Source organism: Bradysia coprophila (genome assembly GCF_014529535.1).
Source record: "Bradysia coprophila strain Holo2 chromosome IV unlocalized genomic scaffold, BU_Bcop_v1 contig_5, whole genome shotgun sequence".
Taxonomy (NCBI): Eukaryota; Metazoa; Arthropoda; class Insecta; order Diptera; family Sciaridae; genus Bradysia; species Bradysia coprophila.
The window spans coordinates 7,518,960-7,543,315 of NW_023503374.1; the positions used below are offsets into that span (position 1 = coordinate 7,518,960).

At 35.0% G+C, this 24,356-nt stretch overlaps 1 protein-coding gene across 1 annotated transcript; it reads left to right on the plus strand.

Annotated features, from left to right (window-relative positions):
* The first annotated feature begins 2,312 nt into the window (after positions 1 to 2,312).
* Positions 2,313 to 3,389, plus strand: LOC119072025 (glucan 1,3-beta-glucosidase 1-like). Its single transcript, XM_037177144.1, has one exon. The coding sequence runs from the start codon at positions 2,313 to 2,315 to the stop codon at positions 3,387 to 3,389; it is 1,077 nt and encodes a 358-aa protein (XP_037033039.1).
* Positions 3,390 to 24,356: the final 20,967 nt, after the last annotated feature.

A 24,356-nucleotide genomic window follows, 5' to 3' on the forward strand; every position in this document is an offset into this window, starting at 1 on the left:
AGACCACTTAAAGACTGTCAAGTTTAGTTGAGAGCGGTAGGTGAGACTCTGCAAAGGATTAGGATATAGACATATGCAATCATCAAGCTTAAATAGAAGTTTAAAAGTTTTTCGTCAATTTAATTGAAGTGATCTCTGCCTTGCATATCACTAAAAAGTCGAAAAGTTCAGTTGTCGTGTGAAGTTGGTTGATCCGAGACGAAGTCGAGGTCAACGATCACACGAAAACGAGACTTTTCATTATTATTCATATATTTGTAATGGATTTTACATGCTGTGAAACCTTGTCTTGTTTCCCCTGGTAATGCAATAAGCCATTTTTGACCCAAGACATGAACAATTATTACAAAAACTGAATTGTACATACTTCATCTCTTTCCATTCGTGTTACATATCATTTGAAAATAAGTGACTGTGGCATAAACTCTCTAGCACAGCAAGAAAAGGTAGCATTGATCTACCATATTTAATTTTGTGTTGTTGCCAGAGAGTTCTATGCTTCATCTCTGGGAAGTTGTTTTTAGCCCCGTACGAAGTACTGGGGGCTTATAAGATTAATATGCCGTTTGTAACACGTCGAATTGGAAGCAGACAGTAAGGGAAAAGCATTTGGTTATGTTCATAGATGACAAATCCGCAATAAAAAAAATGTCCGTCCGTCCGTTCGTCCGTCCGTGACCCCTCTAGCTAGAGTAAATCACAACCTTTTTTCAAAATTCTTTTTTTCCCCGATTGGTATCGACAAAAGTAAGGTCAAGTTCAAAAATGGGCATGGTAGGGTCGGCCCCTCCAGAGCTAGGGCCCTATAGGTGTTTTTCAGTCTTTCGACGATATCTACCGAAATACTCACGCAATAGCTGCTTGTGATATATCAAATGAAAGGTATTGACGAGTAGAACAAAGTTGCTGAACATTGTTTTTGGGTAAGATGTAACGTGGGCTTGTTGGGAGGGCTCAAAGGTCGTTACTCGGCCCTAAGTGTTTTTTGCACATAAATCGAGTAAATCTCATCCGATTTTGCTAGATTTAGTTTTTTATGGAAGGTAGTTGAATACCGAAAAGAACGTGGCGAAAATTTTTTTAAATTAGGGCCCTTGGACTAAGGCCGCTACTCGGCCCTAAGTGTTTTTTGCACATAAATCGAGTAAATCTCATCCGATTTTGCTAGATTTAGTTTTTTATGGAAGGTAGTTGAATACCGAAAAGAACGTGGCGAAAAAAGTTTCAAATTTGGGCCCTTGGACTAAGGCCGCCACTAGCCCTAAGTGTTTTTTGCACATAAATCGAGTAAATCTCATCCAATTTTGCTAGTTTTTGTTTCATTTGAGAGATAATTGAATGCCGAATAGAATGATGGCAAAAAAAAGTTTCAAATTTGAGCCCTTGCACTAAGGCCGCTACTCGGCCCTAAGTGCTTTTTGCACATAAATCGAGTAAATCTCAACCGATTTTGCTAGTTTTTGTTTCATTTGAGAGGTAATTGAATACCCAATGGAAAGTTGGCAAAAAATTTTGGGTTTCTAAAATAATGTCGTAAATTGTTGGTTTTATTTGAGAGGTACTTCGTACGGGCTTTCGTAATTGCGCTATGCGCAATTTTAAAAATGAACAGTTTCAGTAAATTTGACCATGCCCAACTTGACTTGCATTTTGGTAACAGACGCATTGGAGGGTTGTAGACGTATTAGGGTTCCGGGCGAATTACGGCTACGGACGTATTATGGTTACGGACGAAATAGGATTACGGGTCGTACGGGGCTAAGTCGCAGCAAACGCTCCGACTGTTCTGATGCCTTGTTTAACATCAATTTTGCTATATCAGTTGATTAATCACACAAGTGATGCACTATCCGCGTGTGTGTTCATTTTGAGATAAACAAAATGTGTATTTCCACATGGGTTTTCCCATCGAAACATTCTTTTTGCCTAGGAATGTATATAAGCAGAGCAAAAGTTGTACGGTTTGTCATAAGAAAACAAACCAGCAACGAAATTAAAATTTAAAAAAATTCTCTACGACTGTTTCGTGTCAGTTCTTTTGTAGGACAAATATTTTTATTGAGTATAAAATTGTGATGCATACGTAGCTATAACTTCGCAAGATGTTTGTTGTCCCCGTAATTTTACTGTTAATTGCGACACCATTCACGTACGGCATCACTTGGAATGGAAATTGGGCCCTTAATTGTGATTTCATTGGAAATGATCTATCGAATGTACAAACTAAAGGAGAAGATTGTGGCGGAAGATGTGCGTCCACAGCGTTTTGTACTCATTTCACTTGGACAAATTACAACGGTGGTACTTGCTGGATGAAAAAGAATATTGTGCAAAAGAGCGCTGCAATTGAAAAATTTAATGAAAACGCGGTTTGTGGAGTTATTGGTGAATCAGCTCCGACCGGCGGTACAGCATACAATTACTGGACCGATAAAGCGTGGGGCACCAATTTGGGTAATTGGCTTGTGCTTGAAAGGTGGATGGATTCTTCCATTTTTACCAGATATGCTCCGAATGCTGACGATGAATGGACGTTTTGTCAACAGGCAGCTAATCCTTCCCAGGCGTTAACAGAGCATTGGAACGGTTGGATCACTGAATCAGATTTTCAAAATCTTGCAAATGTCAAAGTCAATCATGTTCGTATTCCTGTTGGATATTGGGCCTTTGTCGGCACTGATTCCGGAGAACCGTACGTGACGAACGGTCAAAAAGCTCAAATTGAACGAATCCTGGGATACTGTAACAAATACGGAATGTACGCAATAATTGATCTACATGGTTTGCCCGGTTCCCAGAATGGCGATGATCATTCGGGTCATCGTGGCTCAATCAACTTCTATACAGATTACAATATTCAGCGTGGGTTGAATACTGTACAAGCCGTTGTAAATTGGATGAATGGTCTGAACACGCCTTTGAAGTCCAGAATTTCTGCTATACAAGCAGCTAACGAGCCAAGAGTATCGGGCGACCAATTAAATAAGCTGAAACGTTTCTACAGTCAAGCTTTCGACATCATAAATGCATCGAGCTTCAAAGTACCAATGATGTTTCACGATGCCTTCCAAGGACTTAACGCTTGGTCAAATTTCTTGTTGCCTCCTGCCAATGCCGTCATTGATCTCCATCCGTACTACGCATTTCCTCCAAACAGCGACCAAACATCTATAATTAATGGCATTTGTGGAACACGATCATCTGCGCAAAGTTTTCATCTGCCCGTCTTTTTCGGCGAGTGGTCACTTGCTAGTGGAGTTGCTGACAATAGTCATTGGTTTAGAAAAATGATGGATACACAAGTGTCTGTGTACAAAAACAGTGGAGCAGGAGGTACGATGTGGTCTTTGAAGAACAAACTTAACTCGAAGGTCTGGTCATTCCAGTAACTAATCGAATCAGATATAATCAATTCTGGTACTTTCTCTTTACATACCAACGCACAGTGTTGATTAGACAAATGTTAGACGAGCTACAAAAATTTAAAAAAACAAGGCATTAGAACAGTTGGAGCGTTTACTGCGACTGAGCCCCGTACGACTCGTAATCTTATTTCTTCCGTAACCATAATACGTCCATAGCCCTAATACGCCCGTAACCCTAATACGTCTACAACCCTCTAATGCGTCTGTTAACAAAATGCTTCTGTAACCCGATTGCGTCCTTGATAGTATTGCCCACCTAGTCAAGTTGGGCATGGTCAAATTTGCTGAAAGTGTTCATTTTTAACATTGTCCATAGCGCAATTACGAAAGCCCGTACGAAGTACCTCTAAAAAAAAACCAACAATTCACGACATTATTTTAGAAACCCAAAAATTTTTTGCCAACTTTCCATTGGGTATTCAATTACCTCTCAAATGAAACAAAAACTAGCAAAATCGGATGAGATTTACTCGATTTATGTGCAAAAAACACTTAGGGCCGAGTAGCGGCCTCAGTCCAAGAATCTAGAATTTTTTTCCGCAACACGCTATTTAGTGTGCAAGTACATCTCAAATTTTACAAAAATTGTCGGAAACGGATGAATTTCACTTCATTTTTACCGATTTATATCGATTTTAATAAAATCATATATGGCCGTCGGCAGCCATTTTGTTAGGAAACCGGAAATAGTAGTAACTCTTTGCATTCGTCAATGCCATTCAAACAAAAAAAAAATCATGAAATTTTGTCAAAATTTACTGAAGATATTGGCAAAAAACACCACGTTCACTGTACGGCCGAGTAGCCGGATATGAGCTCACTCCAAGGGACCTAAATTTCATAAACTTTTTTTCCCTGATTGGTACGGTCAATACCTATCTAATAAAGCGAAAACTGTCGAAATCCGGTCAAATTTGGCCGACCTACAAGCAAAAACTGCTTCACGCCCTGTACCTGGTTCACATCAAAAACTGACGAGTCGGTTATCTAATTTTCATAAACTTTAAATTGTAGCAGGGCTAAAAATCACGAAACAAAGAACTCATTCTTTCAAAACATAACTCGGATCAACCAACGACGCGTTTGAAATTTGATCTGAAATCTGTGTCGAATATAATAAACTTGTAGAAGACAAAACTGGCAGCTTCGGTGTCAAATCAATCAAATAATAGGCAGCTCAGTCGAGATTTAAGGCTCTTAATGGGGAAATATAACAATAGTTTTAAACAAAACGGTATATTTTCACTATAAGGAGTCATAACTATTCACTGTGATGTCTATGGACCACTAAAAAGCCACAAATAAAGTCATTTCGCAATCAAACCTTTGGTCTGAAATTCGGAGGATATTAAGGCGAATAAATTTATTTTAAAAATTTCTAAGGTAATAACAGTTATAGAAAATCAGGAATTATGCAAGATCTGATATTTCCAGTCCCACAGATTCTGACACGAATTTTCACTGGCCGAACAAACACGATTTCATCTATAGATATCGGTTTTATATAAATATTGGTGACGTTATGATTTATGGAGGGAAATTTGACAGTTCGTACGGCCTTGGAACAAACGGAACATTGAATACAATTTTTCAAACTTTTCACATTCGATTTTTTTTTGCATACTTAAAACGACCAGTTTACTGGGAAACCAAAAAACCATTCAATTGATTAGATCATTACCCCGGCGAGGTGAATATTGTGGGTTCATGTCTGTGCATTCATTTTTCATTTCAAGACAAGCACACTACATACCATAACACTGATACATATGATCCTCCATTGCCAAAGCGTAACGTCAAAAATATCGAATTGTCAAATTTTTTTAAGCGTAAATGGAAAGCAAAAATTCAATTGTCAAAAACCAGACTCGCTATAATTACTCATGGCCCTACCATAGACTCGTCGGTTAACAAAAAAGAAAATGTTTTCATGCGGGGAAATATGTTTGCTTTCTAGTTTAGTATTTGAAAAATGTTGAGATCGCTAACAATTCTAGCCTTTGATCTCCACAATTATATTTCTAAAATTAGATATTCCTACGCATCGCCCGCCGCCAACCAACCCTGGGAATATGTCTAACCTTTATGACGAATGAAAAATGTATTTGATACTCTTACAAGTTCACTGGTGAGTTTAAATCATTTTTATCTGTTTCATTCCTCCGCTGTTTCTTTAAAAAAATAAATTCTTTACTGATTTCCTCAGAGTATTACTGGGTGAGGTATACATATACATAGACGCACCAAAACATAAGAAATTTATTTTAAAATTTTATTAAAAAGAATAATGTGAACGTTGTTTTGCTGGTCGTATTATTTGTTTAAATTCAACATTTTGTTGATGTAATGAAGTAAATGGAATAAGAAGAAGAGGAAAAAAATGCGGTGAATATGTTATACGATGAACTTATTATCCCGAGTCGCTCTAAAGCTTCGTATGCATTGAAAAAATTAAATTTATCTTTATGGTATATACCCAGTGAAAACTCAATTTACGTGTACGCGAAAAACATGAATCGCTTTAGCACCGAAATGTAATTTATTCTACATAACTATAAAGCATATACCAATTTACTTGTCACCATTACTTGTTACCATAAACCATAAAAATATCAAGTTCCAACTTCTGTGTATTTTCAGTGAAAAGAGACCAAAACTAAACAGACACCAAAATCTGCAGAACTTTTTGAATTAACCCATTTTTTTAGTTTATCGCTCAGACGTGCCCAATTTTTCATAGAAAGATTACAAATCTCAAATGTAACGTAATACATAAGTAAGATAAGATAATCGTGAACACGGAGAAAATTGTTACAAAATTTTTTTGTTTCGCCTCGGTTCTCTGTTGTTTAAGAAAAGTTGAATGCACAGTTTTTACCATCAATCATATCATGATATAATATTTCTCTTGCTTCGTTTTATTGTTTCTATAAATCGATCATCAACACCCGAAGAAGAAGAAAGGAAAAAAAAACTGTGCTCAAACAATAAAATCATCTGCAACGTTGAATTATGATGAAAAAGTATCTCAATTCGATAATTTACGATTATTTGTTTCGTCTTACTGGAAAAACAATTGAGAGAAATAGAAAAAGAAGAACCATCAATCAACAAAATTCTTTATTAAGATCGACCCGACCCCGTATATTTATAGACGACTTATGTGTGCGTATTTTTACATGGAAGGCTAATGGCAATAGACCACCTCACACATCGATGTACAAATATTTTATTGTGATAAAATTGCGCGAAGTTTTATCTTGAAAGAACAGCGGAAAAACCATCTACATGCTCCAAAAAATCCCGCCTAGAGCTTTGGCTTTTATAGATGTATCACAATATAATCATTAGACAGTTTGCGCAAATGACATATAATTTATAGGTCAACTTATAAGTTGGAAATAAAATGTGTGTTGCTTTTTATTACAATTTGTTTTTTTTTTACAAGAAATAAAGCGTTTACAAAATATAAAATATCTCGTTCATATTTTCGGACGTATCGAATGTAGCCATTACACTCGCAGCGTCTTTGATTTTCTTTCTCCCGTTGCTTTTGCTTCTGATATTTTTTTGTCGAGTTTGTCAATGAAATTTATCGCCTCTAAACACCAAAACCCCAAAGTTTCCACAGCAAATGGAAGGATCAAGAAGTTCTGCTCCAGTAGTCCTTTGTATTTTCGATGTTTATTTTTTGCTGCTAATTCTACGACCGACCCACTTTTGGAAGATGATGGAAATTATAAGTCAGATCTTCATACAAGAAGTAATGGAAAGTATTAGATTTCGATGTTTAGGGATGAAATAATGTTCACAAAGTGTACAAATGGAATCAGGAGCTTTATTAATTAACGTCCGAATTAGGTTAATATTACAAGTGAACTGACTAAAATACTAAATTCAGCGCATACTAAACCGATATTACAGATTACTAGTTTATTCCAATTACTCAACAACCAACAGAAAGTTACTTATAACTTCCAACTTATAAATTATACGTCATGACGCGTCATTTGCGCAATCAATTGTATCAATTCCTTCTTTTGTTTAAAGTGTTTCACACAAAATCTGTTACTTCCGTTGTTTGAATAGTATATTATGTTACTAGTAACAAAAAACAAAACTTTCTGTTCTGAGTCAAGTGACATTTCCTATTTTTCATTCAGGCTATTTGTGTGAGAAATCGAAGCAATCTACTTTAATATAAAATTTCACTTTATTCATAACAATCGTATGAAAACCTTAGCAATACGCAAAAAGTGACGTGAGTGGGAACGAAGGCGTTCGGACAAAATAACCCCGGACGAAATAAATCCGGACATAATGTCCCCTGGACAAAATAACCCCGGACAAAATAACCCGGACAAAATAACTCCGGACAGAATAACTCCCAAATAAAAAAAACGATATAGTTACTCGAATATTTTCAATACACTCAATATATTCGAATATTCATGAGTACATGGTCGATATGTTCGAATATAGTCGAGTACATAGTGGATGTATTCGAATATATTCGAGTATCTTGTCGAATATATTTGATATATGCGAATATAGTCGATATATTCGAATATAATCGATCATGTTTGCTATATGCGAATATAGGCGATACATACATACTAGTATGTAGTCGATATATTCGAATATAGTCTAGTTCTTAGTCGATATATTCGAATATAGTGGAGTGGAGTACTTAGGTGACATATTCGAATATAGTCGTTTATATTTGATATATGCGAATATAGTCGGTATATTCGAATGTAATCGGGTATATAGTCGATATGTTCGATGATAGTCTAGTACGTAGTCGATATATTCGAATATAGTCTAGTTCTTAGTCGATATATTTGAATATAGTGGAGTGGAGTACTTAGTTGATATATTCGAACATAGTCGTTTATATTTGATATATGCGAATATAGTCGGTATATTCGAATGTAATCGGGTATATAGTCGATATGTTCGATGATAGTCTAGTATGTAGTCGATATATTCGAATATAGTCTAGTTCTTAGTCGATATATTTGAATATAGTGGAGTGGAGTACTTAGTTGATATATTCGAATATAGTCGTTTATATTTGATATATGCGAATATAGTCGGTATATTCGAATGAAATCGAGTATATAGTCGATATGTTCGATGATAGTCTAGTATGTAGTCGATATATTCGAGTATAGTCTAGTTCTTAGTCGACATATTCGACGATAGTCTAGTATATAGTCAACATATTCGAATATAGTCGAGTACATAGTTGTAGTCCATATATTCGATGATAGTAGACATATTCGAGTATAGAGTCAATATATTCAAATTAATAGTCGATATATTAGAATGTACTTGAGTATATAGTCGATATGTTCGAATATACTCAAGTATATAATTGATATAATTTAATAGATTATATGCTGCGCCGCAGGCCGTGGAAAATAAAAAAAAAATAAAAAAGCGGGGTCGAGGGGCGGCAGCCCCCGCAGAGGGGGGTGAAGGGGGGAGTATCCCCCCTTCAATGTCGTCATCATTTAGTCCAGGGGTTATTTTGTCCTGACCTGATCGGGGTTATTTTGACCGGGGTTATTTTGTCCGGGTTATTTTGTCCGGAGTTATTTTGTCCGGGGTTAATAAGTCCTAGAGCCCTTTTATTCTCACCTTTTTTTCACTTTTCGTTCCGGCTCTAGGTGAAAAAAAGGTGAGAGTAAAAGTTGTTGTTTTGGTTCTCTATCTGGTCAGAGAATGTGACGTTTTTGGTTCGCCTGAATAAAAAATACATTCTGATAACGTAAGAAAGTCCCATGACTAATTTTTGTAATCGGTTCGAAAAATTCTGATTTAATTTTCATTTTTGAGCCTGACGAAAGATGATTACTAAGATGATGACAATTATATTAGCAATAGTGCGTTAATTTACATGCTCTGACCTACAGGTCCTATTTACTGAAGTCGGTAAATGCAACCTCTAATATGACCCCCTATGTACCCGGGTGGTATACCTGTCATACCACTGGTGATCCTGCTGAATCCTGGTGGGATCCTGCAGGATCTTGCTCAATTAGGCTGGATCCCATGCGTAGAAAAAGTGAAGCACAGTTTCATAGGGTTAAAACACTTATCTTTTGTTTAAAAAAAATGAACGCAAATTTATAAGACTTTATACTTCGTACCCATTGCACTTAGAGCGGGAATAACTCCTGATCCTGACGTCCAAGAATTAGTTAGTGATAGATATCGAGAAGGTCTTGTGGTCAAGCAGACTAAATTAATAAAAAAAAACTGTCTGCCTCACTGTCTGCAAATGACGGAGCCCATAAGTAACTATAGCAATTTTTGATCCGCCTTTTCACCGCTTTCACAATTTTCGATGTGCTCCGTTCCCTTGCATTATATTGACGTCATTTTAAGACAGTCCCTAAATGTTAGTTTTATCCGTTGTAACAATTTTCGATACCAATTTAAAATTATGCTTCGTCGGAGAAATATTAAATTTTATTTTTCCCAGAAAAAAAAATTTTGTCTGAAGGACATCTGAAAAACAAAAAATAAATAAAATTCGGAAAAGCCAGCGTTTGCAAATGGGAATGTACTAAAGTGAAGTGAACCGATTTTTTTTTTGCAATCCACCTGTGACATCGTCGTTTCAATTCGATAAAATATCTCCAGTGATATATAATCCGATTTTATGAGGTTTATTTATTTGCTTAAGGCGCTTTTTGAGAATGTGTACATATTCGAGGAAAAAGAACGATATAACGTTGGAGACTTTATGTCATGTTTATGTATAAAAATGTTGAGCAAATCTAATAGATTTTTCGTGATTCTTTAATTTTTTAGTAGCTCAGCAGTAAACAATTGTAACAATGAATTCGATAAACCACTGTGAATACTCTGATACTCTGATGTTTTCTGGTGTGCTTGAATGAGTCTTTAATATGAAAATCCACTGCTTCGGAGATTGACTACATTTCATTATTTCCGCTAAGCATACGTGCGAGTTAGGCCCGTGATGTAAGTTTACTCCGAATACTTGTCCACACCTTAAAGGGCGTTACAATTTGTTTCACTACAGTTTGGGAATGTGGTGGGTTCTCAGATCTGTCATGCGACTACATACGAACATTTTTCGAATGAATTAATTCTTTAGACGCTACCCTCAGGTTTATTCATCTTCAAAGCTCAATTAGTGGTTTACGGTCCACACAGCTTTCTACACAAATGTAACATTTACAAACAAAAGAAAATGAAATCATCCCCGCGACTCCTGACATATGGAATCAAAAGTGCCCTGTGGTCAAAGTGGAGATATTTGGATACAAAAAAAAAATATTTGCTAAATTTGCAATTATGTTCGTTATATTTAATGAATATATGTTTTAAAAACAATAGGCGCTATTGTTGGCCGTATTTTGTATATAATGTGTATGCTCTAAGGTTCAATACAATTTTAAATAATGCGTGAATTAAATGGATGTAATTTTATTGTTGAAAATAAATATTTAACGATAAATTTTCACATTCAAAGGCTGTGTTTGCTATACCCTGATGGTAAAAGTGAAGGTTACTGAAAGTTTCTTTGTCCATTGGCTAAACGACAAACGAATCTCAGATCAAGCACACATAAACGACATCTTTTATCGCCAACTAGAACAACAGTGAACGAGGAGCTTCTGTAAATATAGTCTTTCATAATAAACTAAATGTTCAAACTAATAAAGTAATAGATTTATTATCAATTTGTTAAAGCGATCGAATGAAGTAATAGACTCGGCATGTATACCGGACCGGTATTACCGGTAATACGATTGGCATCTATGAAAGGGTAATATTTCTGTGATAATTTAAACATCATATTTCTCATGCGAATAATACGGAGTAGCGGCTATACCAGAATATGGTTTCGATTCAAAAAACTAAAATTTGTGTGAATAAAGGGTTCGCATATTAAAGCAAAATGAGTAATTTAACCAGCAGTCCCAGTAAATAGAAGGATTGTTTTGTTATTCATTTTAAATGCGATATAAACTCTCACACAGGAAATTTCCCATTTAGCTTCATAAAGTGGCAAGTCCAGAGACAATTCATTTATGGTGTCAATGGTAGGCAGTCGTTTTTCATTGCTTTCATTCAGACATGCATCGACTACGCAAAGCCCCTTACGAAGTTTTTTTTATAGTAATGGTAACAGTGGATGCCTCGTTTTCTCGTATTAATCATATTGATGGACATTTCAGGTTATACCGTCGTGGAACTTACATCAAATGACACGGAATGAATTCTTTGAAATAATTGTCGATTCTATACGGTGTGCTGTACGTACCATAAAATTACCATATCGCTGAGAGAGGAATGAGTTTTCGCCATATGTTCAATCTGAGTTCCAATTCGTTACAGTAAAATAGCTCAAAACGCTCTTCAAGTGTACTATCCTCGGTGTACGTACACTCGTTGGGCTATGCAAAGTATCACGACTTTCCATCCTTCTACTACACTTTTCCATTCATTGAATCACCAGGCACGTTTTTCCTAATTTGTATGAGTATTGGTTGATAAAACGTACGTGCGAAAGAGATTCAAGATATGGTTGAAAATTTGATAGAAAGAGATGCATGACAATTTATGACTGCTGCTTAATGTCTAACCGTTCTAGTTTACAGGGAAGACCCTATAGGGTTAAAAATCATGTACTTTTGAGGAATTTAACCGTCGGAATCACTTTACCAAGAAAAGGTCTAAATGTCATGTCACAAGCACTATCCACGTAATCGTAATCAACACGCATGTGTGTTACAAACGACACAACATATCTAATATATAGTTCACTGTGTGCATTACTACATCGAAAACTCGTCTGGAATATTTCTCACTGAATCAATTTCCATTGACCCTTGGTATTTTAGTACTTAAGTTCTTATCAAAATAATCACAGGATTATTGTAACAACTTTGACACAGATTTTAAGTGCCCTTTGCCACCACCTAAATGCGACACCCTTAAAAAATAATTGAAGCAACAATAAAACTACAAACAGCATTAAAAGTTTCAATTAAATATAAAACGACTGCAAATACCAATTTATCCATTCAGCTTTTTTGAACAAAAAAAGAAGAAAGAACTCGAAACCCTTTTTTGGATGGGCTTGTTAAAAACTGACTTAACCCTACATCAAAAGTTTTTTTTTGTTATGTAAATTGGAGACTATTTACTAACGAAATGGCATCACAATAGGGGGGCTAGAAGAGAAACATAAACTTATTGCAAAAAAAAATCGCTCGATTCATTGAGAAGTTTATTCGGATAACTTTCAACATTAACGAAACCCACCACCGCAACCAATACCCATTGATAAAAAAATACACTTCCAGACAGTATATACCAAAAAATGGTGAACACTTCTGCCATGCTTCGTACACTTCCGTAAAGTTGGACTCTTTTTTCCCTATGATCTTTCTTTTTCATTCTGTTTTACCATTTACCAGCCAACGAACATGAGGACCTAAATAATGAAAGATTTGATGGAAAAAGTTTTGCTCGCAAAAAAAATGTAATTCAATATGGTTTTGTATAAAGCGAATATCATTATACCTACAATGTGATATAAACACATATATTGCCTTCCACGAAAATGGTACGTAGTACACACATATAGAATAGGAATCGTTCACAGTGATCACAACATGCGAACGTTGCATATCCGTTCATGTTTAAGGTTAGGAAAATATTCCATATGTCTGTAGATTTATAGGGAACTCAAAGTTGTATAGAGCCTACTTATCCAGTATATATCCCCATTCAAAACCATCTATCAAATGATATAGATTAAGATTGGCTCGTTCACTACATGAACAAATTCCTTAATCAATCTATATACTACGTAGATGGGTAGTGATGCAATGCAATGTTTCAATGGTGTTGTCAGAACTGTTTCGTGGAATTTAAAATTTTCAAAAATAAAAAAAGTAGGAAAAACTGATTAACCATGATGTAAGTAATTTTTGACAATTTTATAATCCTTAAAATCGGAGCTGGTTGTTAGATATTAAAATTGCGATTGGTTCATTCCAAAAAAAACACATTTGACAGATTTTTAAGAATTTCATACACGGCAGAGTAAAGTAGACAAGGCTGTAAAAAATGAGAGAAATGAGAGAAAATGATTGTATGAAAATGATAATGAAGTCAAATGAGCACTGACAACGCACTTCAAGCAAAAATGATCATAGTGGTCATCTGTCTATTTTACATGAAAAAGTTGTTTACAGTTCTGTGACACACTGTCAAGTTTCAGTACTCAATTTAGAGTGCCACTCATGCTTCAAGTGCGTTGGCACTGATATAAATTGAATTAATTTTATTCGCAAAATATAAAGTCCCTAGTCGAATCAAGCGCTCCTGCCTGTTTTTTTTTTTTACTATACTGTGTCGTGGTTTCAAAAGTAATCAATGTTAGTCAAGTTAGTTAAGTTAATAAAGCGTTTCCAGTCTACAATATTTTGGCGCAAAATTTGAATAAATGTAAAATTGTGTTTTCCCCATTCTAGAAAACACAATTTTAGAATTTTAGTGAAAACAAGCTAATATTTCTAAAAGGTGACTGGGAGGCGATTTTACCTATTAAAAAAGAATTTGCAATTAAATTTTGTTACGAAAGTGCTTACTATGTTCGGCTGTAGCTGTAAATATTCCTCTGATTATAATATTTTCGTAGATCAAGGTTACCCTCAATTCCCCTTCAAAATTAAAACTGTGATAACATCTTACCTAAAGGTTTTTGCAATTCATAAAATTTACCAACGCTATTTCACTCGTACTACCGAAATTACTAAACTAATCATCCTGATAAGTTTCATTAACTGGTGCAACGTTATCTGTTCAAATCGTTAGCTTTACGAAAGGTTTTTCAAAAGTACGAGAGAACGCCTGTTTCTATAACATCTTACCAGATTTGATTCATCTTCGAGCTACCTTTAAACAAAAAATCACTACTTTTTTCATGGTCTGTAATGTTTTCCTAGATTACCTGATTTCCATATTGCTTTGGGCATTTACAGGTGTCTGCGAATAGTATTTTCAATAAATTTCCCAACCCATTAAGTCAGTTCAATCTTTTTCGAATCGTTAAGTGGTGCTCTTCACAGTAAACGATAAATTTATTGAAAGTGTAAGTAGAGGTGTAAGTAAGCAACTTATTGAATTTAAAAAAAGAAAATAAAGAGAAAGAATTATAATTTCCAACTAAAGCACCGTTTTATCGGAAAATAGTAAAGTGTTTAGCAAATTTTTCATAAAATTTTAATAAAAAAAATTTCATGTCAAAAGGTTAATCCATAAAAAAGCTCTCAAACAATCTTAATGGAAGCTGAAACGAGCTCAGATTCACACATTTCATGTACGGGGGTGGGATACTGATGTATCTAAAAGTATTGTAGAAAAATATTCAAAAAGTTGGGAACGTGCTTCACTATCTGTTTTTTTTTTTTTGTATTTTCACTACTACAGCAAATAGTGCGGTGGATACAATGTTTTTTTTTCACATGATTCCACATGATTCCACATGATTCATATATCGTATAAATGTATAAAGTGTGTGCACTGCACAAAAATAGAGAAAACCGTTCGTTCGTTTTTTATTTGTTCGTGAATTTTTGCTTCTTTTATTCTCTTATCAATAATTCCTGGATAATATATGAAAGTAGAGTGGATGCATTAGCTATAAAGTTTCTCTTTTACGTACAAACGATACTATTACGATGTAAAATGAATTCAATAATCTTCTAAAAAGCTTTTTGTTTTGTATTATTTTGTGCATGTGTGCTATGTGAGTGTGTGTATATAGTATTTATACATAGTTGTTCCCGTACTTTAAACGTAGGACTTTTTTATTTAAAAAGGGATCCTTTATCTTTCACTCTTCGGATGCATACTATACATATTATAGAAAATATAATTGTAGATGCTTTCCAGGTTGAACAGCAGAGCGAAAAGTAGGAAAAAAATGCTAAAAAAAATTGTAAAATTTTATTCTCTTTATTGGATTTTGTATCAATAAATTTCTATTTAGCAGGAGTTCTTTTGAAAATGAAAGAATTTTATACTCTTAACGTGATACCAGATGTACATAAAATACAAAATGTTGCGAAGGGAAGAAAATTTCTTGTCACTTTTCCATTAGACGTTTTCATTTGATTAGACCGTAATGTTATATATATAGAAAAATGGAATTGAAATTCGGTTATTAACAAAATTTAATAACGTTTGAACAGTAAATCTAATATTTGGAAATCAGAGACGCCATTAATGGCAAAGTGATAATGATAACAATTTTCATTTCAAATTTGAAATTTGATGCCACTGCCGGTGGATTTTACGGACATCTGTTATCCCCAGTGACGATAAAAAATAAGCGATCAGCATTGGGCAAAACATTGCTAAATCTAATGAAGTAATAGACTTTCAAGCAATTTCTTAGATTATTCATGATAATAAATATTCGTTATATGATTGGAAAAGGCTCGCTGCACACGGTGCAAATAGTCACTTTATAATACTTTGGCTATTTGAACACGGTGCAAATAGTCTCTTTATAATACTTTGGCTATTTGCACACGGTGCAAATAGAAACTGTATTATAAAGAGACTATTTGCACCGTGTGCAAATAGCCAAAGTATTATAAAGAGACTATTTGCACCGTGTTCAAATAGCCAAAGTATTATAAAGTGACTATTTGCACACTGAAGAGCTTGGTACCAGAAACCGTATTTATTTCACGGAAACCGAATATTGTCAATTTTAGTAACTTATATTATTCAAACAGTTCCATATTACATATATTTTGGTAAGAAAATTGTTGAGAAAAAGCCATAAATGAAAAAAATATTAATTCGGCCAGCCAACTGAAAAGGCTGCAAGAAAATTTACAACGATTGAAAAAAAAATTACAAGTGAATCAGCTTGCAAGTAACTTTCGATAAATTATTTTGTTTTCAATTTCAATCGATAAATAGTTACGTTACGAAAATGTTTCGGAAAAGATTGATGCCTCCTATTACAAAATCTACCCAGTATATCAGAAAAAGGAGTGACATTTCGTTTTTCAAAATGTAACAATGAAGAGTATTACAATCGCTAAACCGAATTGGTGTGCATACGTTATTTTGCACCAGCTGGTCACATACAATTCCAAATGGGACTAGCTGGTGCAAAATAACGTATGCACACCAGTTCGGTTTAGCGATTGTACTTCTTCTACAAAATGCTTCGAAAAAGAAGGGATATTTACTTTTACAGACTGTAACAATTTAGTGGTAATACTCCATTCTACAAAATGCTACGATAAAGAAGTGATATTCCTTTTACAAAATGTAACAACGAAGGAGTGATACTTCCTTTTACAATATGTAACAATGAAGAGTATTACTCATTCTACAAAATGCTACGATAAAGAAGTGACATTTCCTTCTACAAAATGCTTCGAAAAAGGAGTGATATTTCCTTTTACAAAATTCTTCGAAAGACGATATTAACAATGTGAGTGAAGCTTACTTTTAGTGTGCAAATAGTCTCTTCATAATACTTTGGCTATTTGCACACGGTGCAAATAGTCTCTTTAAAATACTTTGGCTATTTGCACACGTTGCAAATAGTAACTGTATTATAAAGAGACTATTTGCACCGTGTGCAAATAGCCAAAGTATTATAAAGTGACTATTTGCACAATGTGCAAATAGCATCAACCTATATGATTGGCATCTGCTGATAGCATAAGTTTGAGGATTAAGGCAATTTCTTATAGGAACCACAGTCGACTTGATTTTAAATACAATTTTCACAAATTCGAAGTTCTTTCGATTTTTAAACTTGTGGCTATGTTCTAACTAACACATCAGCAACAGACCAGAGATGACTGAACGGAACTTGACATCTAATGACAATAACACTCAGAACTGTGGATCGATTAATAACACCTGAAAAGTCGATAAACCACTTGTTGTTAAAATTACTTGATAAGAAAATGTCTTCGAAAGGATACAAGCCGCGTTTAAAATGGTGTTTACGTTTAATGACTTTTAGTTTATGTCAGAAAGGTAACGTTTATTTGAAGAGATGAAGATACCTTTTTGCCCTTTGGTCGCCTTCCGGTAAAAGAATCTACTTTTAGTTTGGTTTTTCGGTATGGAAATTTGTTTTTCTCTATAAGTATCCAAGCAGAACATAAAGTTGTTTATCATACACTAAATGCAAAAGTAAGAAAAAAACAGACTTCACGCCACAAAATGTGCGGTTTTCGGCAAATTGCCCCTTCTTTCTGGAGAAGTCCTGATATTAATGAGAAAGTGGCGGAACAGTGAGTATGAAAAGTTACTACTTTTCAAACAATGTACATTCTGTTTGTACATTCACCTGTTAATTAATTGTCAACCATTTCGAAAAGGCAGGCGTGCTCGAAATAACAGCTGATCAGTCGCTTCTGAACGCTTTGTATTGATATATTCTAGGTGAGATTGTTCATCTCCACGAAGATGAAGCAACGTTCACCCTCAGCCCTAAGTGATCAAGAGTGGTTTAGATGATTTGCTCCTTCCACTTTGTCAAAAAAAGGTTTGAAAACCGATGGTTGAGAGATCAATGAGTTTTGGGCAAATACTTCGCACCAGGTGAGTAAGAGAGAGATTAAAAATAAATAGTTTTACACATATCGGGAGGGCCTGACTAGGTGACCGTTCGGTTAAAGTTCGCCGACAATAATTTAAGGTATAAATCCACTCCACCCTCCGAGAGATTATCATATTATTCATAATAAGTTACTTACTCCCACACATTACGAATATGTCTTAAGACTATAAGTGAAGCACTTGTTTCACACTGAGCAAACTTTAAAAAAATGTACCAGCGCTCCCGAGTCCCAGCTGAATGTAGCATACTTCGTAGCCATAATAAAACAAATTTACGCTTCTAATAGGAACTAAAAGCTAATTTTTGTAGTGAAAAAAGATTTATTATGCCACCATTAAAATGTCTTGCTCTTTTGTATAGAAATAAACATACGATTTGTTTTATGTGTATGTGTATATTGTTCCTCAATGGGACGCTCCATGCATGCATCTCTCCCTTTTTTGCAGAGTCGGTGTGTACATGAAAGCACAAGATGTTTCCAAAGATAAATGCTTACAGCAAAATTGTAATGAATTTGGTTAAGATGTCTCAAATGGAAATAAATGAGCTAATAAGAAGCGAAGCAAAACGAATTGTGTATGTTCTACCGACACATTTTGTGTGCGGTTACCGTTCATTTTAGAATGTTCTATAAAATTCTATGCGATAAAACATGATGTGAGACGCTCATGGAAAATTATTCGAAATGGTGCGCTGGCTTGACTATGTCTAACATACGAAAATGCTTCAGTTCGCTTATTTTTGGGTCGTTTCGGTATTTTAGTTTCTATGGACTTGGTATCAGGCGTACGAATAATATTTTTCACGAATGGAAGCTGCCAACCAATCTCATAAACAATATAGGCGACAGGGTGAGGGTTTGCATTTTTGTGTTGTTGTTGTTGTTGCTGCTGCTGAAAATTTTGGTATTTAAATTAATGACCGACCAATGACGATCATTTTTCTTCACATATGTTCAGCATTACTTTACTTTAATTGTTTGAACACATTTTGTGTGGTTTTACACGAAATCTTTCGGTAAACGACAAAACATTTCGCAAGCCTCAAGCAAGGTTGGTGATTAATCAAAATCCATTGTTTACGCATTTTAACAATAAATTAATTTGAATTGTTTTATGAACAGACCCCTACATTTTGATAGCTAAGGATACGTTATACACTCAAAAACTGTTATAACATTCCAGAGAATTAATTTATACCTACAAAGTCCAGCCCTTTGAGAAATATTCAAAAATTTCAGACAATACGTATAACGCACACACTTACCGTTGAAATCAACAATATTAAAGATGTAGACCGCAGCCAGACTTTATAGCATTCGTATCGTTCTTATCATCTGTATATGACTCAAAAGTCCTATAAATCTTGAGTAAATTTGATTTGTTGAAGTTTGATAGATTTCACGAAAATTCTTTATTAAATTCGCACTTGAATGATTCAATCAGTTCTGAACTGTAATATTAGCATCTCACGACTTGATTCCGATACACATTATTCGTAAAAAACAATGTCAGATGCTGGCATGTTCTACCATGTTATAGTAACTGGTCTAAAACTTAAAACTCAAAGGATAGTGGTAAAAAGATGTTACCACGGTTAAAAGGATAGTGAAAAAGGGCCTAAATTCATTGAGGTACATCTATTAACATTTCCATGTTTTATGAGTCGAAATAGGATACAACGCTTACGTCCAGAAAACACACTTGGAATAATGAAAATATGCCTTAGACGAACGACTCACACGATAAATTTTTAATTGCTACAGTGCCTGAATGGTATTGTCAGCCTAAAATAATTCACCGGCCCATCGAGATGGGAGAGTGTACACATTTTGTTGTGTAAAGTTAAGTTAGAGGTGAGCGGGTCGAGGTTTTTTCAAAGATCGACCCGACCCGCGCCCGATCCGAATCGATTTTTAAAACCCGAGAACCCGAAACCCGACAGATACTGAAACCCGGCCCGACCCGAAACCGACCCGAATTAAATTTTTGAGACCCGATAGCGCGAAACTTGACAGATACTGAGACCCGAAAGATACTGAAACGCGCTAAAATCGAAAATTATTTAGAAAACGCAAAGTGAAATGCACTTTGAAACAGTTTCTTGAATTTCTTCCAAGAAAAACGAAATTGCCTAAGTTAGATCCACATATAACTGTCCGACGCTGTGACTTTACATAGAAAACTTTAGTTCGGGTCAGTTTTGAATTTTAAATTTAAAACCCGGCCCGACCCGAATTGAATTTTGGAAACCCGAACAACCCTAAGCCCGTTAAAATTGAATCGGGCTCGGGTTCGGGCCGGGTTGGGTTCGGCTCGGGCCGGTTTTTTGGCCGACTTCGGGTAGCCCGCTCACCTCTAAAGTTAAGTGTGCTCCCATTTACTAAAAAATCAATCAAACTTTTCATTTTTAAAGTTTGGTCCTACTTCTACAGTGAAAAACCTAAAGCTTCAGGATACCACTTGTTGTACCGAAGAGAATAAGATTTATTTTTGTCGATCCATAGAACCAAACGTTAGACAATGAATGATATACTGGTAGGATAATAGGAAGGCTCCGCAGTCATCCTTTTTCAACCGACTTAATCATCTGATGTCAATAAAGACGTTGAAAACAGATGTAGAGCTCTGATTACTGTGACCTGTATAGGAAAATGCATGTTCAACTAAATGCCACTGGACTGACAAGAAATTCCAGTTTAATAGGGTTCCCATTTTTCAATTTTGAAAAAGAGGACATTTTGGCATCAAAAAAGAGGACAAAAAGAGGACGCCTTCACATTGAAAAAAGAGGACGAAAAGTGAATTTCTGACACGGAATTACAGCGACTGTACATGCACTTTGTGCAACTATTGTGTAATTTACACCACAGTTCATGCTGAAAACAAAAAAAATCAAAAATGCTCTGTGCAACATTCACTGATCTTCTTTTGAATTTCTTCTCAGTGATAGCATTTACTTCATATTACCTGAATACAGACTTCGTTTTACCTTATCCTTGCGTGATCTTTGGTATCTCACACAATGCTACACTGTTCTTGTAAAATGACTAACTTTTAATTTAATGTATGAAAGAATGAGGTGGTAAAGAATGCGAGTGGAGCGAGCTAATTTTTTTTTTGATGGAGAGTTCGTTGTATTACCTTTCAGAGATTATCTGACAAAGAAGATTATTAGTTAATGCCGCGCAGCGAAATTTTTTTATTATTTAGGTATGAGCTGCATCAAATTTACTTAAAAAAGAAGATCTGAAAAAAAGAGGACAAAGAGGACGTCTTCTTAAAAAAAAGTGATGTTCTTAGAATTTTTGTAAAAAAGAAGAACGAGACGAAAAAAGAGGACATGTCCTCTAAAAAGAGGACGAATGGGAACCCTAAGTTTAACAGTATTGACATATTTGAATGTACATTTTCCTTCCGGTCGACAAATTATACTTCTAAAAAGCTTTTATTCAACTCGCGCTGAAGTTTCCAAGAAAAATAGAAAAGATTGGAACTTACTTAATTAAGAAGATGACTGCAACTCGAACGAACACACTAACAACGACAGATGAGAAGTCACTTCCGCTTACCCCATTTAATTTGCAATGCTGTAACATAAATCACAATGCTGTGTTATTATTGAAGTATATAGCGCGGGTAGCATTTTATTGGAACAGAAACGAAAAGTTGACTGCAAAGAACTTTACAAAGACGTACAACTTCGCCAAACTTCAGTATAAACAAGTCATAAGAATAGTAATGTAAATCATAAACCCTTTTGTTCATTCATATAACATAAATATGTAAGAATCTACCATCAAAAATTTATGTATTTATAATTCATTGAAATGAAAGTCTGAAAACCTTCCACTCCAAAATTTTTCTACACAATTGCAGTATAATGAGAGAGAGAGCCGTGCTTCTAGAATGTTACATTTTATAAGGCTTTCGGGTGTGTGTGTATATATGTTTTGCCATTGAGCCAGGCCAGGCATTAAACATTAATGTCACTTCAAAACTTCAAACACTTCAGGTTTGCTGCATAGGAAGAAAAAAAAATGCTAAATTATACAATAGCAAATATGCAAATGCAATGAGAGGTGAAAAGGGAATGAAAGGAGATTTTTTCGTAATACATTTCTTTTGCACAGCGCAATTTTGTATCGCATTTCATTTGTATAGCAAAATGCATGGAGAGCTTCCCCATTTCGAAAAATTAATCTAAAGTTTATAGAAAATGCGAGACAACGAATTTCGTGTACGCTTTAAAATGTTTTGCGTTAATTAATGAACAATAAATTTAATTTTGCTGAGTGTTGCATTTTTAACAACGTATTTTGTTGCATAACATCATTTTCACAATATGCGGGAAAAAAAACATTCAATAATGTTCAAGTTCAGTGTTTGCGTGAGATATTAACATCATCATAAATCCATTCATAATATGGATCTCGTATACTACACAGAAGAACAAATATTTTACCGCAATTTCAATTACCGCAACTCAATTAATACGAGCAAAACATCGAATCATAACTCCATGGTAGCACTTCGGACCGTGGCGCAAGTTCGACTCCTGTTTATAGCGAAAGTTTTCTGAGACTGTTTGAATCTGTGACAAGTATTACCTTTTTACATCTCAAATGCGGGACGTGGTAAGGCTGCTTTGATCCAACAAGCCACCAAAGTGGACAGCAGGAACAATAATGAAGTATGATGCCTTAACATGCTCACAAAAATACATAATGAGGTGTTTGGTTCTCCGCAGAGACATCGAACTATTATTCACTTAAAGGTGTTGTTTGCTTCGTGTCTCAGCTGATGCACCAATTTTTCATTTCATGTCCTCTGTCAAACTACAGAACACTACAATTATTCAAGGTTCAAGCCTTTTATTGCAAAACGATTTGTCATGGAATAAAATTAGCGCGAGGGAAATAAATGAAACGTCGTTTTCTAAGTACATTGCCAACGACTGATATCTGTTAGTGGCACTGATAACAATAATAAGCGACTATAGCTGTATTCCTCATATAGCAAGATGTATGTTAAAATGTTAAACAGATGAAGTAATAGATTTTGCATCAGACATGCTGTTTTATACACTTGCGTTGCGTCGGTATGAACTATTATTCGAAATACAAATGCATCTGTAGGTAATTGGTTAACGAAAGTGGAACTCGTAGCATGTGGTGCTCTAAAGCAAATAGAGCAAAGTCTACTATTTCTGGGCATGTGGAAATCAATAAAATGGTTGATCGTGCTTTGACATCTACACATGTTACTGCAACAATAGAACCAATAGATCTTTGACGAGATCCTGGCAAGCGTCTCGACGGAATGACACTTGCTCCTTGGTCTAAAGGAAAACGATTATTATGGGACATCTGTCGACATGTTTGCGTGGCACACAGCCGGTTCGGAGCAGAGTTACCATGCAATCGAAAACATAAACATTATACAAAAATCAAAGGCTTCGAATTTCATTTTGTTGGTTTAGCATTCGAAGCATTTATTGACTCTGTTGGAAAGTCACTTATTGAAGAATCGGGTGATGATCGTACCAGAAGATTTCTTTAAATAGGATATCTCTGGCCATACGACAAGAGAATGTTTCAGAATGCTTGGAACACGTCCGAATTCCGAAAATTTAAACGAAATCTTTAATTATCATGTAAAATGATGTTAAATTACTTTTTGGAGATTAATGAGACAAACGCATGAAACTTCTTCAAAGTATTTCAGCTTTCAAGTTTGATCTATAAATTTCTCATCAACTTTATTAACTTCCGGTAAAGATGTACAGTCTGCAAAGTACGTATCCGAGCCACAAACATCATCGTATGAATTTACCCTTAGATACGTTCCATTTTTGCTATGTGTTCCTGTGTTTCTAAAGTGTATAGCCCAGGATTAATTCAGGTAAGACAAAGTTTTGCTCAAAATGTATGGCCACTAAATACGATGAATGCAACAATAGGTTTTCGGGCTGTGAATTAATCTCTGAATATTTAATCGTAAACAACAATTCAAACTCTGCACGATAGACGATTACACAACATATTTCACAGTTTAATTCATATTCTATTATTCCTTCTTCTTTTTTTAAATAAATTGAATTGTTTCTTACTGGTGGAAATGGCTGAATGCATAAAATTCTACAACTTTTCATATATTTCAAAGCAGAAACATAGCCGGAAAATAAATGGTAATAAGTGAATAAATGGAATCTGTATAACTAACTGTTTGAGAGCATGTTTTTCAATGTTTCAAAACAATTTCTTTCAT

Bases quoted from the DNA above. Each gene is read 5' to 3' on its own strand.
- LOC119072025 (XM_037177144.1), top strand. From the start codon at position 2,313: ATGAAAAAGAATATTGTGCAAAAGAGCGCTGCAATTGAAAAATTTAAT.